Source organism: Ambystoma mexicanum, chromosome 7q (genome assembly GCF_040938575.1).
Source record: "Ambystoma mexicanum isolate Mex_15411 chromosome 7q, UKY_AmexF1_1, whole genome shotgun sequence".
Taxonomy (NCBI): Eukaryota; Metazoa; Chordata; class Amphibia; order Caudata; family Ambystomatidae; genus Ambystoma; species Ambystoma mexicanum.
Window position 1 is genome coordinate 899,735,567 of NC_090941.1, and position 19,015 is coordinate 899,754,581.

Consider the following 19,015-nt stretch of genomic DNA (forward strand, 5'->3'; position numbering starts at 1 on the left):
CCGGAGTCCGTTCAGATGGGGGCCCTGCCAAATTCTGCCACGATCCCTATCCGACCACTCTATGGTCACACTCGAATTTACGCTATCCGAGATGCCGAAAACCCCCGTGAACTGGATATTCAAACCGGGTGCGCTCCTAGACCCTACATTTGCAGATGAACTCCGGCAGGACATTACCACCTTCCTCGAGACGAACCAAGGCTCAGTCGACTCACCCGGCACGCTATGGGAAACATTGAAATGCTACGTGAGAGGCGTATGCATGGCTAAAGAAAGTGGCATCCTGAAGCTGATCAGGCAAGAGTTAGCAGACAGTGAACGACGTTTGAAAGACCTGGAAAACAAACAAGCGACATCCCCAGACGCGCAGACCCGGGCCGACCTAAAGATGGAACTAGTAAAATTCCACACAGCAGCTGAACGCAAAATGAAATTCCTGGGCCGCAGACATAAGATCAGGCAATACGGCGAAGGGCAGAAACCCGGGGCGCTCCTGGCCCGCCTCTTGAGACTTGACCAGACACCCCCCCAGGTGGAATGCATCCGCGACATGAACGGGAACCTAACCTACTCCAAAGAAGACATTGTGAATACATTTCATAAATTCTACCAGGACGTGTACAGCTCCCGATTCACTAGTAACCCCGAAGAGATCCAGAACTACCTTAATGACACTGAACTTTACTGGGTGATCCATGAACTCTGTGAACCCTTGAATGCACCCATCACACAGGGAGAAATCACTGAGGCAATAAAATCACTCCCAAACACTAAAGCACCTGGCCCCGACGGTCTCACCGGGGAATTTTATAAGGCACACGCACCCACGCTAGTCCCACTGCTCCTTCAAGTATATGAAGAGGCCCTAGAACAAGGGATTCTTCCACCCACCCTCCGCGAAGCCAATGTCACTCTCATTCACAAACCAGGCAAACCCCGAGACGATTGCGCCTCCTATAGGCCGATCTCACTGATCAACCTCGACAACAAGATTCCAGCCAAGATCCTAGCGAATCGTCTCCTCCCCCTCATGCCCGCACTGGTTCTGGGTGACCAAGCCGGCTTTATTCCCGGACGCAGTACGACATATGGCATTCGCCGACTGTTCGGAGTCATCGCTGCACTCGACCCATCACAGCAGGCCATTGCAGTATTACTAGATGCTGAAAAGGCTTTCGACTCTGTCGAATGGCCATACCTCTTCGCAACACTCACACAAATGGGTCTAGGGAAAACCTTTATCAGGATGGTCTCACTATTATACAATGACCCCCGCTCCTACATTACCCTCGGCTCTACCAAATCTCCTGGTGTTAAACTGGAAAGGGGAACCAGGCAGGGATGCCCCCTGTCGGCCCTCATATTTGCCTTAATTATGGAACCACTCGCCTCCAGGCTAAGGATGCACCGAATCGAGAGAGGCCTCACCCTAGGCCCACACAGACTGATCGTCTCCCTCTACGCGGACGACGTAATGCTGTTGATCAAAGATCCCCAAACAAATCTCAACCCAATCATGCGCGAGGTGATCCGATTTAGTGGCTTCTCTGGTCTCAAAATAAATCACTCTAAATCAGTAATATTCCCGCTAACAACCACCACCCATCAGTTCCGAGACGACCATGGATTTCGTTGGGAATACACAGGGGTTCGCTACCTCGGCATTCTCATGTCACTTAATCATGATGAGATATTCAAAGATAACTATGGCCAAGCACTCCAATCCCTCCGTGAGCGTATCCAGAGATGGAAGGCGCTTCTCCTAACACTATGGGGGAGGGTTTCACTGACTAAAATGATGATTCTCCCCAGATTTCTCTATTCGTTTACGAATATACCCCTATTACTCCCACGCTCATTCCTGCAGAAAATTAGAAGCCTCATTTTGGAACTAATCTGGGCGGGTAAACCGGCGAGAGTCGCCTACACAACTCTGACGTTACCGGTGTCACACGGCGGCCTTGCACTTCCGAACATTGAAAAATACTACTGGGCCGCTCAGGCTCAATTTCTCAGCCATTGGTATGCTTCTGAGTATGTCCGCCCACATGTGCAGGTTGAACGCGCCCTGGCCTCCCCAGACTTCTTAACAGCTGTGATCTTCAGCAATCTCTCGGTGCCATACGGCACGCTGAACACAGTCCTATCCTCATACGCCATCTGGAGGAGAATCGCCCGTAATCACGGAATACAGATAAGATATTCCCCGCTACTACCCGCCAAGTTTATCCCCGGTATTCCCCTAACCAACGAAAAAGTTTTTCTGATCTGGCTGAATAAAACCAACATACATTCCATGGGTGACCTGTTCCCAGACGGCGTATTCATTACCCCACAACAGCTCAGGGAGAGGGGCGGCACCACCTCACTTGACATTTTCCTTTACTTCAGATTGCGTCATACCCTGCAGGCCCGCTTCCCAACATTCCCTAAACAACCACCAACGTGGACCCTGTTGCACAATGCGATCCAGGCCAAGAGAGAGGGAAGATTAGTGTCCATAATTTATAAATCATTGCTTGCTGACTCAACTGTGACCGCCGCTAAGGCAAAGCGCAGATGGGAAACGGCCCTTCATACCACAATACCCGAAGACGATTGGACCTACATCCTTCGGCAAACTCAAAAAGTTGCGCTAAACACTCGCTATAAACAGACCCACTTTAACTTTGTGCATCAAACTTACTACACTCCCCAAAAGAAACAACATCACCACCCCGAGGCCTCTGACCATTGCGAAAGATGTGGCACCCCCTCCGCCGACTTCGTCCACCTCGCATGGCACTGTCCGGGCATAGCCCGATTCTGGTCCGCAGTTCTACAGCATACGAGCGACATATTGGGTGAGGTGCTAGCCTCTGATCCAGTAGTCTCGCTCTTGGGTATGACAAGACACCTGCAAACCCTGGTCCGGAAATTGGCCTCCCTGCTCTTAGTGCTCGCCCGTAGAAGGATAGCCCTGGCATGGGGACGTGGCCCTCTTCCCTTGCTCACCGCATGGAAGAAAGATATCCTTTATTGTCAGGACATGGACACTGAGTTCACGCGAACCCTTCCCCTACATGCTCGACCACCCGACATTTGGGGTCCCTATATTCAATATCTGCTCACCACCACCGAGGCTACACATTCCCAATCTAAGACTCAGCAATCATAACTCAGATAAAGTTCCAGGTCCCACTATTCATGCGAACACCCGTAGAGCGGATTATTTGATAGAACAGTTTGTCCGATGAACATGTGATTTGCACTAGCCGATATGTTTTGTATGTGCTATGAACGTAACGTTTGGCTTTTTCTTTTTTCTCTCTTATGTTTAGTTAACCTGTTATTACAGGTGGTTCGCTGTATGTTTATGTTAAAATCAAAAATAAAGTTTTTAAAAAAAAAAATAAAAAAAAAAGACCATAACGTCAAGGAAACACCCTAGGAGTCGGCGAGTAATCAGAGAAAAGAAGCAGTCAGTCAGTCAGAGGGAACAATAAATTCCTCCTGATCCATGTGAACAGGAGATACACACACTAGAAAACGGGAAGGGCTCTTTGCTAGAACCCGGTACAGCTCTCAAATGTCCAAGGGCGAAAGCGGCATCAGCATCCCAACAAAGCACCCCAACCAAGACAAGAACATAGTATCAAACAGATGTGGGGCCCAGGGAGTACAACAGTACCCAGAAGAGGGGACTCAGTCCAAAACCACCCCACGCCAACAACGAGAGAAAAAGGCATGATGGCAAACAAAGAAGATATGCTGGGATGGTTTAAAGAATTCCAAACTCAGTTTATGTCGTCCTTACAAACGCAATTTGAGTCACTAAAAGAAGAAATTACACTTTCACTACAAGACCTCAAAATAGACGTGGCCAAACTAGAAGAAAGGATGGACTCCCTAGAAAAAAACGGTACCAAGCATCGAGGAAGATACACACAAAAAACGACGAAAAACGGGAACATCTAGCACGCCTAACAACCTGGAATTCCAAAACGAAGATTTGGAAAACCGATCCAGGCGATCCAACATTCGGATAAAAAAATCTCTCAGAAACAGTGTCAGACAAAGATTTAAAAAGCCCAACAACTATTCACAGAAATAGTCAAGGAGGATCCGCTCCAAGTGGACAGAGTGCATTGAGTGGGGACCAGGAATGACAGGAGATCAAGAAGCCCATCCAAGAGATGTCCTAGCAGCAACAACATCCTATGGCCATAAGGAACCGATCCTAAGGAAAGCAAGGGAAGCGGGGCAGGTGAGAATAAACGGTAATGAGGTACACTTTTACCAAGACTTAGTACAAAACATGCTTCTAAAAAGGAGACAGATGGGCCAGTGGTAAGATTCCTAACAGCGAAACAGACAAGATACAAATGTAGGTTTCCCTTTGGCCTATTCTTTACATGGGAGGGGCAAACCCACAGAATTACTACGTGTGAGGAGGGCAAACAGATCTCGAAGGGGTGGACAAATTCGCAGAAAACCATGGGAATTGAAAACAATATCAAAGAAAGGCAAAAAAGGGACAGAGGCAATAGACGCAAAGCAAGGAGTGGAAGAGACATTTGAAATATGGGCAAGCTAAATAGAAGGCTACAGATTGAGGAGATGTGGACATAGAAATTACTGAGGAAGAAGGGATAAGACAAAAACATGCAACATAGGATGCGGCCCAGGGGGGAAGGGAAGAAGGGAGCGCACCTTGTAAACGCTAGTGGGGTTAAGTAGCCATCACGATGATCACTCTGGGAAGACACGAGGGCCAGGCGCAAAGGACATTCCGTCCAAGCGTTCATGGGAACCTGGTCCCTCGTCAGGGAAGGGGGGGGAGATGTGGGAGTTCCTGTTGGGGTTAAGTTGGGGAGAGGGAGGCGGTGGGAAGGGAGGGGACCAGAAGATGAGCTAATGAAAGCTATAGAATGGTGGACATTATGAGAGGAGACAAAGCTTCCCAATGAAGGTCCTAAAAATATAACGTACAATGTGAGGGGGCTCAATACTCCCGGCAAAAAGAAAAAAGGTGGAAAATCTCTTACGGGGATTGAAAGCAGATATATTGATGTTCCAAGAAATGCATATAAAAAAAAAGCTGACAAGGGGAAATACAAAATTAGGTGATACACACAAATATACCAAACAAATGCATAGGGGAAAAAGGTAGGGGTGCTGATCGCAATAGACGAAAGTCTGGGATCACAAATACTTAACTCGGAAACAGACAAGGAGGGTAGATACATTTTTCTGAACGCAGTCTTGGGGGGCCAGAGGGTCACCTTAGCATCAATGTATGAGCCAAACACTGGACAAGATAGGTACTTAAGGGAAGTCATATCAAAATTAGAGACCTTTGCGAAAGGGGATATGATACTGGCAGGTGACTTCCATATAGGATGGGTCCAGGCTCAGGACAGGAGTGGGAGAGTGGGAACAGATCACAGAAAACACCAGCCCCATCCAAAGCGTTAAACCAAAAGATGGCTACACTGGAACTCCCAAGACGTATGGAGAGTAATTAGAGGCCAGGAACAGGGGTTCACACGATATACCCACGTACACTCCTCCAACTCCAACAGGCTTACTGGGGAAAATAAGGGAAATTGAAGTGGGATCAACCTCACTATCAGACCATGCCCCACTGTGGATGATATTGGATTGTGGAAAAAAGGAGGGGGGGGGTTTGAAAATGGAATTTCCCTGCGGACCTCCTTCATGAACCGGGATTGTGTGAATCAATAAGAGAACAGATCGAGCAATAATTCAGGGAAAATGATGTGGGAGAAGTGTCACAAAAATCATATGGGATGCATTTAAGGTGGTAACGTGGGGGTTTCTTACAGCTCTCAAAGCAGGGAAAGAGAAACAGAGAAGACAGTGGGAAAAAGACCTGGAAAGAAAGCTGAGGGACATACAAGAGGAAATAGCAAAATGCCCTAGCAATAAACTAAGAAAGGCAATGAGAGGCATATTCAGGGACACCTTGAGACCTTTAGAAGAGGGCGGAGAAAGCGCTATTATACCTGAAACAATGGTACTATGTAAAAGCTAATAAAGCGGGAAGACACCTAGCCAGGCAACCAAAGGAAAAAAAGTGATGCCAGACAATGATAAAACTCCGAAACAGCCAGGGTCAGGAGAAAACAACAAACGAAGAACTGGGGGAAATCTTTCAAGATTTTTACCAGAAACTGTACGCTTCAGAAAATCCCTCGGAAGTACAGCAAGTGGAATATCTTACGAATCTCCCCATCTCGCAGATAACTGAAGAAGAAGAACGGGCAACACTAGGTGAGGACATTAGGGAAGAGCAGGTAATGAAGGCAATAAATGATCTTCCAAAGAACAAAGCCCCAGGCCCGGACGGATACCTGGCAAGCTTCTATAAAAGAATTCAGGTAAATATTAACCCCAAATCTGACCAAATTATGTAATACATTCTCAACCAAGGGAAATATAACCCCCTCTATGAATTAAGCCAAACTTGTAGTATTCCATAAGCAGGGAAAAAGACCATACATTGCCTGGAGCATACCGACCAATACCACTAATAAACATAGATGCTTAATTATACACCAAGATACTTGCTAACAGATTGATGAATCTCCTTCCGAAATTAATAGGTCAGGATCTATCGGGTTTCATACCATCTAGACACTTGACAACATTTGAAGAGTCACTTAATAGAAAAGACAGGAATAACCAAACATCCTGCAATCTTGATATATTTAGACACAGAAAAGACATTTGACAGGGTTGAATGGTCAATGCTATTTAATACACTGAAGCATATGGGGATTGGGACTAAATACCTTAAAATGGCACAGACTAATTGCGTGACGCCAACAATACGCAAAACACTGAACGGCATAGTATATGGCAAGATATGATTGTTTATATTGCGCTCATATACAAGTGTTTCAGAGCGTGACAGGCAAGGGAGGGGAACAGGGGAGAACAAAACAACGAACTTACTAGGCCCAATGGCACTGAGGACGCGTAGGTGCGTGGGAAAGGGGTAAAGTGCATACAAGGAGGAAGAGTGGAAAGTGCAGAGCACAGGAGAACAGAAATAATAATAATAAAATAAATAGATAATAGAGGCAACAAACAGTGGTAGTGCAGCTAACAAGTGGCAAGTGCTGTGTTTAAAGCAGCAGACTGGGTAAGTCTGATAAGTGCAGAAAGAAAGGAAAAAAAAAGGGGCCAGGGGGTGGTGGGCTGTGGTACAGGGACAGACACAGTCCCCAATGAGAGGGGTGGCCAGGAGGCAGTGCAGGGGGGTGGCAGGGTGAGCAGGTACCTGGGCCCAGGGGACAGGGAGCGGCCAGGTGTACGGTGCCACGAGAGAACAGATCAGCAGGGGACAGGGGGAGCGAAGGCAGAATCAAAAAGGAAGGTCTTGAGGTGCTTCCGGAAACGGAGATGGTTCTCCCCAAGTTTTAGAGTGGCAGGAAGGCTGTTCCAGAGGGAGGCCCCAGCTGAAGACAGATCTACCCCCAGCTCGTTTCTTTGAAAAACGACTGACCCTGAGGGAGGTAGAGGAGCGAAGAACTCGAGAGGGGAGGTATTTGCAGGGGAATAGCTGAAGGTATTTTGGACCCAGGTGCCAGAAAGCCTTATGGACAATGCAGAGGGTTTCGTATTTAATCTGTGCGTCCACTGGGAGCCAAAGGAGAGCTTTCAGAGCTGGGGAGATATGATCCCAGGGCTTGAGGCCAAAGACAAGTCTTGCAGTCTCCTGTTCTGGACTAGCTGCAGAGGGCGGAGATTAGAGGCAGGTAGATTTAGAAAGAGGATGTTACAAAAGCCCAACCTAGAGAGAACCAGAGATTGGGAGTCCGTGAGCTTCTGGGGTAAGGAGAGGAAAGGCAGAGTATCTCTGAGGAGGTGCAGTAGGAAGTTTGACTTTTTAGAGACATCAGAGATGTGAGCAGAGAAGAAAAGTGTGGTGTCAAAGATGACCCAGAGGCTCCTAGCCTCACAGGTGGGGGTAGGAGAAGGGCCAAGGGAGACAAGCCAGAGTGAGGGGAAAGGATGGTGAAGGTGTGCCAACGAGGAGGATCTCAGTCTTGCTAGTGTTAAGACAAAGGTCACTGGCAGCACACCAATCTTGAATGGCAGTTAGGCAATCAGAGATGAGAGGGAGAGAAGGTGGCCAAGGGAACCTAAAAGTGAGTTGAGTCATCAGCGCAGCACCGGCAATCTGAGCAGAAAATGGCAATGCAGTGGGCGAGAGTTGCCAGGTATTGGTTGAAAAGCCAGGGCGAGAGGTTAAACCCCTGGGAAACACTACGGGTAGAGAATAAGCTAGATGAAAGGAAGGACCGAAGTTGGACCTGGGAGGGTCGTTCAGAGAGGAAAGAGGTCAGCCAGGCCAGAGCCTCCTCAGGGATACCTAGGTTATCACAGAGAAGGTTGAGCAGGATGGTATGGTTGACCATGTCGAAGGCAGAAGAGAGATTGAGTAGGATGAGGACAGAGTGAATGTTAGAGTCAAGGTTGGAGAGCAGATCTTCACAGTAGAATTAGGTCGAGAAACCAAACAAGGTTGTCCACTATCCCCATTACTCTACGCTATATATTTAGAAACCAGCTGACGGGGATAGCAATGGCAGGGGAAACGCATAAAACGATTGCATTCTCTGATGACATGCCAGTAGCCCCATCAAACCCGGTACACTCGCTACCGATATTAAATGTGAGAATTGGAATAATTTGGGGCGATCTGAGGACAAAAATACATAGGCAAAAATCTAAGATGCTAAATTTGTCAGTAGACCCACAGGTAATGAATAGACTGGAATCGACCTCACAGCTTAAGCAAGCAGTAGAGGGCATTGCCTATCTAGCTATAACCCTGACAAAAAAAAAATAGAAGATATGTATGGGGCAAACTACCTAAAAAAGGTTGGACAGAGGTGCACACCTTTAGTTCATAGAGAATTGTTGAAAAGTTCAAGGATTAATTTTAACCAAATTTAGGTGCGGGGGAGGAACTGGGGTCATGGCACAAAACCCCCTATACTAAACAATGAAAAGGAAGAGGATTCAGCCTAGGAATCCTCCTATCCCCTGCACACTTTCAAATGTTTGGACAAGTCCAATACTGTTATTTGAGCAACAATGTTAAAAAATCCAAAGATTCTGTTTGTGACAAATATAAACAAATAAGACCAGAAATATTTATATCCAAACAATGTGGTTCAAATTTTTGAAGAAACGAAATAGTATCAGTAGATGACCAAATTTAAAGAGGTAGTGAAGTCCGATTCAATTGGCGACGCGTTTCGAGGATGAAGATTGAAGTTTGTGTCAACACAATTTTTTTGAACCAATGTTTTTTCTTTTTACTAAGAGTCCAACTTCCAACTTACTAAGAGAAGAGGAAAACATCCTCGAAACGCGTCGCCAATTGAATCGGACTTCACTACCTCTTTAAATTTGGTGTCATCTACTGATACTATTTTGTTTCGTCGTTTGTAAATAACTTTTCAAAAATTTTAACGACAGTGTTTTGATATAAATATTTTTGGTCTTACACAACTGTTTGTGTTTATATTTGTCACAAACAGAATCTATGGATTTTTTAACATTTTTGCTCAAATAACAGTATTAGACTTGTCCAAACATTTGAAAGTGTGCACGGGACGGGAGGATTCCTAGGCTGAATCCTCTTCCTTTTCATTGTTTGGGGCAAACTACCTGCAATTATTGGAAAAAATAAAAAAAAGCCTGATGAGATGCAACCCACTAGCGATTATGTTGGGGGAGAAGGACTACAGTAAAGATGGTGATCCTACCAAGATTAATATACTACTTCCAAGCATTACCCATTAGAGTACCGAAAACCATTTTCCGCTCCCTGACCAGGGCCATTACCTCATATATATGGAAGAGGAAGCCCCCAAAGGTGGCAATGGCTACAATCACGGCCCTGAGGAGTAAGGGGGGGCATGGCATTCTCGCACTTTGCCAGATACTAGGAGGTGGCACAATTGCGGGTGATGGGGGAGTGGGTGTGGGGGTGGGGGAGCACCAACACAAGTTATAGGCAAGACAGGATAGGGCGGTTGCGGGTTCCCCATCGACAAAAAGAAGAGACACCCGAACACAAGGATAAGTGAGGTACTGAGGGTAGGAGTAGAGACCGGGGACAAGTTAACGGATAGAGGAGCACTCTCTGTAAAACTATCCCCATTCTACCCGCTGTTCAGAAATCCAGATTGAAAACCAGGAATGCAAAAAGATGCATATTGGAAATAGGAAACAGTAGGATGCCAGAAGATAAGGGATATGTTTCAGGGGCAGTCACTTAAAACGTTGGGGAATGTATTCAGGATATAGGCCTGACCCAAGGGGACAGATTTAAATGTACCCAATTGAAACCATGGCTAAGCACCCCAATAATCAAAGGGGCAACCACAAGACAGCCAACGCCATTTGAACAATGTATTACTACAAGCACAGACTCAAAAAGCATAGTTTCCAATATATACAAATACCTGAAGGAACATGAAGAATGTGTGCAATGAAACTACATGAGGAAACAGGGGAAAACTTTGGAAGAAACCATATCAAGATGTCAGTGGAAATACCTGTGAGGATATGATACATTATATTTATTGTGCGACTATACACAAGTGTATCAAGGTGCGACGAAGCAAGGGCGGGCAAGGGAGGAAAAGACAACAATCTTACTAGACCAAGTGACATTGAGAACGCGCAAGTGCGGCGATAGGGAAGGGGCAAAGGGGAAGGGGAGGAGGAGAAGTGCAATCCATAGGGCCTCATTACGGTTCTGACGGTAACCCTGCCGGTGACACCGGCAGGTTGCCGCCAGACCCGAAAAAGATTACAGGCGCCTGACCTCTGGTAACACTGGGGTATTACAACCCCGGCGGTCTGGGAAGTCAGGCGCTGTCAACTTGTAATTCCCCTATCCCACAGAGTCCCATGGGACTCTATGGGAATGGGGAACACGGAAGCACCAGCACCGTTTTTAACAGTGCCGGTGCTTCCGTGACGGTCTGCCTACCATGGCCACTGTGCCCTGCGGGGTCAGACCTGCCGGGCACAGCGGCTCCGGCAAGCAGACCCATAGTGTGCCGGTCCGGTAACAACAGTGCCGATAGGCTTACTGGCACCATTGTTAACAGACCGGCACACTTGTAATGAGGCCCATAGGATCAAGACATAGGAAAATAGTGCGGCTAACAGGTGGTGGTGCAGGGGTTAAGTGCAAACAAGTGTTGGATAAGTAGGAGAGAGATACAGCCCCCAAGTGCAGGGTTGCCAGGAGGCAGCGCAAGTGTGCAACTGGGAGGGCAGAGACCTGGATCCGTGATTCAGAGAGTAGCCAGGTAACAAGTGCGTTTTCAGACAAGAGATCAGCAGGGTAGTGGAAGACAAAAGGCAGAAGCAAAGAGAAAAGTCTTGAGCCGCTTCCGGAACCGGAGATGGTTCTGCTCAAGTTTCAGAGAGGCTGTTCCAGAGGGAGGCACCAGCTGAAGAGAGATATCTGCCCCCAAATCGTTGCTTAGAGAAGCAACTGACTCTCAGGGAGTCGGAGGAGCAAAGGGCTTGAGAAGGAAGATACTTCTGAAGAGAATGCTGGAGGTATTTTGGTCCCAGGCTCCAGAAAGCCTTGTGGACAATGCAAAGGGTCTTGAATTTTATCCTTGCAGTCACTGGGAGCCAATGGAGAGATTTCAGTGCTGGAGAGATACGATCCCTGGGCTTGAGGCCAAGGACAAGTCTTGCATTCCTGTTCTGCATGAGTTGCAAACGGCAGAGAGTAGAGGAGGGTAGATTTAAAAAGAGTTGTTACAGTAGTCAAGCCTAGAGAGAAACAGAGCTCTGGAGACAGTGAGCTTCTGGGGGGAAGGAGAGGAAAGGAAGAATACCTCTGAGGAGGTGCAGTTGGTAGTTTGACTTCTTAGAGACGTCAGAAATGTGAGGGGAGAAGCAGAGGGTGGAATCAAAGATAACCCCAAGGTTCTTAGCCTCACAGGTGGGAGCAGGAAGAGGGCCAAGGGAGGCCAGCCAGAGAGTGGCAGGAAAGGGGGGTGCAGTTGTGCCGATGAGGAGGATCTCTGTCTTACTGCATTCAGGCAGAGATAATTGGTGGCGCACCACTCCTGGATTACAAACAGACAGGGATGAGAGAAGGAGAAGAGGCGGCAGAGGGGAGCCTGAAGGCGAGCTGGGTGTCATCTGCACAGCACTGGAAGTTGGAGCAGAGAGCAGCAATGCAGAGGGTGAGAGGTGCCAGGTATTGGTTGAACAACCAGGGAGAAAGGTTAGATCCCTGGGGAACACCACAGGTGGAGAGAGAGAGAGAGGGGAGAGGAAGGACCCAAGATGGACCTGGGAGGGTTGGTCAAAGAGTAAAGAAGTCAGCCAGGCCAGAGCCTGATCAGTGATACCCAGGTCATCACAGAGCCGGTTAAGCAGGATGGCATGGTTGACCGTCTCAGGTAGAGGAGAGATCAAGTAGTATGAGGACCGAGGGGAGATTAGAGTCAAGGTTAGAGAGCAGGTCTTCAGGGATGTTCAGGAGAGCAGTTTCCGTGCTTCTGGCTGCACTGAAGCCAGACCCGATGGTCATGGAGACAACCAACAGAATCAGTGTGAAGATTCAGATGGGAGATGGCTAGCTTTTCCAGGAGTTTGAACAGGAAAGGAGTGATAGAGATCGGGCGATAATTAGTCGGAAGGGAGGTGTCGGCTGAGGGTTTCTTGAGAAGAGGGTCACAAGAGAGTGCTTAAGGGGGAGGGGAAGGTTCCAGAGGCAAAGGAGTGGTTGCAGATGTCAGTCATGGCTGGAGCGAGGGTGTCAATGTGGTCCTTGATGGTTTTGGAAGAACCTGCTTAGGTGAGGTTGCATAGATCTTGTCAGGGGAGAAAAGAGGAAAAAGCAGAGAAGGGAGGAGGGAGGCCACAACGGGGCCAGAGGAAGAGGAGAGATTGGAGGGAGAAGCAGAGAGGGTGGACAGGATGTCCTGGGTTTTAGAGATGAAGGGAGAAGCCACAGCCGTACAGAGGACCTGGGAAGGGACAGGAGAGGTAGAGGCTGCAGACGGAATGACCAATTCCTTGACCAATTTTAAAGAGTTTGGCAGAGTTGTTAGATGCCGCAGAAACGCTGTCTTGGATGTGAGCTCTCTCCTTGGTAAGGACAGAGAGTCGGTATTGCCTTTGGGGCAGGCGGCAGGCCAGTTTGTCAGAGGATATACAAGATGCCAACCATTTCCTCTCAGCCACCCTACACTTGCATTTAAGGGTGACGAGGTCAGAGTCGTGCCAGGAGTTGCATTTGATTTTAGGCTTCATGCAGATCCTCCTGACAGGGGCAAGTAAATCAAGAGTATCAGAGATAGCAGAGTGGAGCATGGAGAGCGCTATGTCAGGGTGCGAGTCAGCCAGAGGTGCAGGAGGGGGAGAGAAAGATGCAGCGAAAGCCTCAACTGGCACACGCTTCATAGGTCGAATGACTGACAAGGTGGGGGCAGTTTGGTGGTAGTATTGGCCTGGGGGTAGAGTGAGAGATGAGAGGTGAAAGTGATCACTCCAGGAGAGAGGAGTGGTGAGAGGGTGAGGTCTGAGGAGATCAGAACATCAAGAGTGTGTCCTGCAGAGTGAGTCGGGCCAGAGGGAAGAAGAGAAAGAGAGAAAGATGTAGAGGTTGTGAAAGAGACCCGTGGCACGACAGGAGGTTCAAGTCTCCAAGGAGGAGGAGTTGAGTGATGGAGGCCAGGAGTGAGGAAAAGAAGTCCGCCCACTCAAAGAGGAAGGAGGTGATCTGACCAGGTGGCCGGTAGATAGTGGCAACTGTGAGAGAGTGGCCGGGAGAGAGAGAAAGCCGACAGACAAAGCATTCAAAGGAGGAGTAGGCCTGCATAGGAATGATAGAGGCAGGGATTCACTCCGGAAAGATCAATGCTACACCCCCAGTGGGACGGTTGGATCTGGGCAGGGAGAGGATCTTGTAGCCATCAGGAAGGAGAGTGTCAAAGCTTGTGACCGAGAAGGCTGTGAACCTTGTCTCGGTGAGACCAAGGACATCAAAGTCGAGTTCGTCCAGGAGACGGCAGATGTCAGAGGAGTGTTTGACAGCTGAGCGAGAGTTAAGAGTGGCGAGCTGGAGAAGGTTGCTATCCTTGAAAGACTTCCGGGTAGGGGTACAAATTAGAGGTACTCCCTGCGGAGGCGAAGAAGGAGCCAGAGTGAGGGCAGAGGAGGTAGGAGGAGAGGGCACGGTAGACTAGGAGGAGGAAGAATGCGCCAGAGAGGTGGAGCCAAGGAAGCCAAAGAAGGGAGAGAGGGCACAGCAGGAGAGAAAAGGAAATTGATAAGTTGCAGGAAACATCTGTCAAAGAGGAGGAGGTTGGCTTGAGGGCCTTGGACCAAGACGGTGCCCTTAAGGTAAACATTAATGATGACATTACAGGAGTGGAAAGAAGCCTTGAGGTCCTCCCAGCGGGTGCCACCATTTATGGGAGAAGAGGAGAATGGCACAGAGACCATATGTAGAGTCAATAGGTCTGGCGAAGGAACAACAGAGTATGTCGGTGAGGGTCTGTCTGGAGGAAGCGCTGGTCTAAGTATCAGCGAAAGGGAGGCCAGAGTTGTAGACCAGGATATCCTTTTTGAATTTCTTCCTACCAGACATAGTGAGTAGGGTGGGCTAGTTGATGGTAAAACAGTTGGAGAAGATAGGAGAAACAGAGAGCCATGGGTGATGTGGAGGAGGAGGAAGTGAAGAGCGAGGGGAGGGGGGTGGTGGAAGCACAGAGACAGAACAAGACAGAAAGAGCAGGACAGAATGAGACACAATGCAGCCACTGGGCACAGCTAAGTTCAGTTTGGCAGGACAAGGAGAAAGAATACAGTGCAGCACCTAGAGGAGAGATGCAAGACTGACGGGTGTGGATGAAGAGGGTCGACGTAGTTAGTTGAGGGAACTAATCTTCAGAGAAAAGTTAGATTCTCCATGGAATTCAAGTGTCCCGAACGTATGGAGCTCTCCTCAGCCTCCATGTGCACTTTCAGGGGTGCCGGGGCACCCCCCCAGACCCAGCCAGGCAACGGACAGGGGAACAGACAGGGCCTCTGCAGAGGGGCCTGGCTAAAGTCTACCGGTCCCCAAGAGGCCAATATGCTGTTCTTCCAGACCAATCGGTTGCAGAAGTTGGGGAAATGAGGACTCTGGTGTCCTAATTTGCAGGGCAGGAGGCGTCTATCTTGGACTACCCTAGAGGTCCACCAAGCAAATGGTATGTTGGCATAAAATTCTTACCTCTGCTCAGGTGCAGGCCACCACCGAGTGGTAGTGGCAGCAGTGTGCAGCAAAAGGAAGCGTCAATCAGGTAATGTGCTTTAGTTTACATTTTGCATTTTTTTCTTTCAAAAAGCGATTTCATTTCTATTCATTGCAGTCGGTCCTACCTCCGTGCAGAATGGAGAAGGAATGAAGATTGCGGGCCAGGGAGAAGCAAGGAGCACCCTCTGGGTGTTAGGTGCAGGCAGTGCAGGGAGTCATGTCCTTGTGGCTCAAGAGAGAGAAGAGAAGGATCTATCCCAAAACTAACCAGCTCTAATACAGTTAAGGGAGATGTGGATTAAGGTATTCCTACAATGGCATTACACAGCTGAGAGGATTCATGTAAGTTTCCTCAAGAATCCGATCAGTGTGGGAGGGGATGCAAGGTAGTAGGCGACCGGCAACATATATGGAAAACCTGTCCAGTAATCCAACAGTTCTGGAGGAGGTCAAAAGAAACAGATGCAAGAAATAAACCAGGGAATGGAGCATATGGGAGACAAGATATGGCTCTGTGCTATGTGAGAACCGGTATCGAAAATACCCTCAAAAGCCCAAAAAAGAGTTCCAACAACCTTGCTGATAGCTGTGTGGCTGGTGATCGCACTAAAATGGAAAAAGTCTGCACAATACAGGAATGGTTATAAAAAGTGTGGACCTTTTGGCTTTAGAATGGGTAACATACAAAATTCAAGGAGACCAGGAGAAATTCAAACAAGAATGGGGCCCATTTCTGACATACTTGCAAAGGGACTACATGGTACAATGGTGCCCCCACAAGATTCGAATTCTGGACATATTGTGAATCACCAAGACCAAGCAAAGGAGAGGAAAAAGGAATTTCACTTGAGCTGGGGAGTTTAACTGGAATTGTTACATGCTGTACTTTGGAAAATTGTCATAATAAAAGTTGTGTATTGTTTTGTTATACTTGGCATGGGATGTTGTGGTTGGCTTTAAATCTGCGTGCGCCAGTTTCCGACCAGCCAACTGAGTCTCTGGTGTGCATTCCTTGAGTGCATGCGATTGGGAGTCTGGCCTTACCAGACCCCATAACACGTGTCGCCTGTAGTCGATCAATAAAGAGATTCAAAATTAAAAAAGATGAAACAGGGCACTGTATTAAAAATCACTGTGTCGCGCATTAAGGAGATCTCGGTAAGTGTCAACGAGATATAACCCAAAAGCAAAGTTTTGAGATATGTGCTTGCATTCAGCTTCGTGGTGTGTTCGGGCTTCCTGGATGACCCAAGCGTGAAATGAACCAGAATCATTGTGCAGGGTCTTTTCTTTGTGTGAAAAACGAAACTCGGGGACAACACATTTCCCAGTCTGTGCTATGAGACGGAACAAGCATTCATAATCCTAAATAACTGGATGTCCCCTACCATAAGAGGTTAGCGGTCCGTGTAAACCCATTTCTGCGAGACAGATCGGGCGAGCTAAACATAGGAATCGAGGTCAAAAACGCTAGAAAATAAAAATGGGAGTTACACTTATATTGGTGAAATCAATGATTCCCCAGGCATCTCAGTGCTTGGGAGCCATTAAGTGCTTGTGAAAGGATTGTCCTGGCGTGTGTTCGAATTGGTGCAGTAGGCATTTATCTTCATAACCCTCAGTATTGTGTGTACATGGTCCTTATCTGGTTGTTCCACTGTCCCAATACAGTGTGTGATTGCGCTGGTGTCTTGAAGTATGAATGCAGCCAGTGGTTGTCATTTTACCTCAGTGTTCTTGCTTTGTTATTGTCTGACCCCTCCCCCACGCTGTGTGTACTAATCTAGACTAGTACAGTCAGTGTGTTTCGTCTCTCACCAGTCTCCCGGCGACCAGGCACCCGAACATGTCTGCTGCTTGTGCTGCTGAGCTTGGGGTTCAGGTAACAACACCCCAAGCTCAGTTGGACATGAAGAAACACCGAAGTTTCCAGAACAGCGTAACAGCGAGAGACTAGTCTAGATCTCATTAGAGAAGCGGACCTAAAAACGCGGAAACTCGTCCGTATCACGTGACGTGCGCGATGCGAGCAACGCATTTTTTTTACAGTTTCTTTTGCGATTCTGCTCCATTTGGCATAACTTCCGCGCTGCCCCGCTCTTTCGTGAGGGACGCAGCCAGTGCTTCATACTTGCCAACCCCACCGATTTAGTCAGTAGGCTACTGCTATTTAAGCAGCCCTACCGCCTACAGATTTGGGTGACAGATTCTACTGCTTTTTACAGTGGCTGGTAATGTGACTCTAAAGCAGGCTACAGGACAAAGCTTGCAGCACATTAATTAGTCTGACTGTATGGCTAGTAGGGGATTACTTTGATTGGTTTCAGACCAAACCACTGACCAGATAGCTACGTGACTCTGTCCTCCACTCTGGCAGGTACAACCCTTAGGCGAACCACCAGTGAAGGCAAGTGGCAGAGGTAACACCATCACACAGCATCTGCCTATCAGACTGAGGGGAGCATCAGTCTCCGTATCATCCAATGTTCAACTTGCACTGCAGAATACACATGTATAGCTCAGTCTGATGCTACAGCGCAGTGGCAAATGTTGCCTACCAGCACTGTGTGATTACCTTCTGTGCAATTGAATTTGGTGTTAACTTACCATTCAGAATTATGCATTTTTAACATTTGAACATCTTTCTACGTTGTGTTCTTCGAACAGTTGTATATTTTAGATTGCTCCAGAGGTGCCAACAATGCATAGCTCTCAACTCACACGCTTTTGGCGGGTGTCACCCGCCTTGTAAAGGGCTGACTCACCGCCAAGCCTCCTGCACGCCCATTCGTTTCAATTGGCGTCTCACCCGCCAAAAACAAAATCGGGTGATTTCACCCGCCTTTGCAACAGAAATGGTTGAGAACTATGACAATGCATGTTTTGTATTTTCCTGTGATGTCATAGTTATGGCAATTATTTTTGAAACTTAAAAATCCGACATCTTTTTGGTCACAGAATGTTGGCAAGTATGGTGCTTTATGTGTGATAAGAAATCGACAGTTGAAGGGTGGGGTGGCTCTAATGTGTCTTGATATAATATGTGGGGGCCGGGCCTAAAACATCTCGCAAAGCCTGAAAGTAGCTAATGAAGTTTGATAAGGAGTTGCCAGTAAAATTAAAGGAGTGACCTAACAGAGTCAATGGAGTTTACATACGTGCAAAAAAAGGAGAAACAATCTGGTTTAAAAGATGTATATAAGTATGGTTAATGTGTATACACATGTTGACCAAAATAAATGTAAGGTGCCTCTCCCTTGTTTGTTTGATTTCTATATATGTATGAGTGGTCTGCAACCTGTAGGAGACCTGAGCAAAGGAGTCTGACGCCTCACTGCACACATCTGCATACCAGGAGTACCCAGGGGGGAAGGGGGATGGACCCTGGTAAGGACCAAGGGAAGGTCCACCCATATGAGAGATAGCTACACCAGTCCCTCTAGTTAAATAAACAGACACAGTCTGGTTTCCTGTAAAAAGCGAGAACCACTTTCCTTTATATATTTGTATCAGTCAAACCAATCCTTGTTACACATAAGCCATATTACATTACTGAGCTCCTAACTGAGGCTCTCTCAGACAATACAGGAAATTAACAATGTTCAACAGTTTTCATTTCATCACTTTTGCTATCATTAATTACACATTTTATGCCTTACGTTTTTCTCAGTGGGTCCTGTGGGCCCTTGGGACCCAATTCATTCA

General features: G+C 47.5%; 1 protein-coding gene across 1 annotated transcript in view; it reads right to left on the reverse strand.

The window, feature by feature from the left end:
- The window catches only part of HIKESHI (heat shock protein nuclear import factor hikeshi), a 168,908-nt gene extending 151,609 nt beyond the window's left edge, over window positions 1-17,299 (reverse strand). Inside the window, exon 1 of the mRNA XM_069639739.1 lies at window positions 17,129-17,299. Coding sequence (XP_069495840.1) covers window positions 17,129-17,158 — 30 coding nt within the window. The 5' untranslated portion in view covers window positions 17,159-17,299. The remainder of the gene's footprint in view (window positions 1-17,128) is intronic.
- Window positions 17,300-19,015: the final 1,716 nt, after the last annotated feature.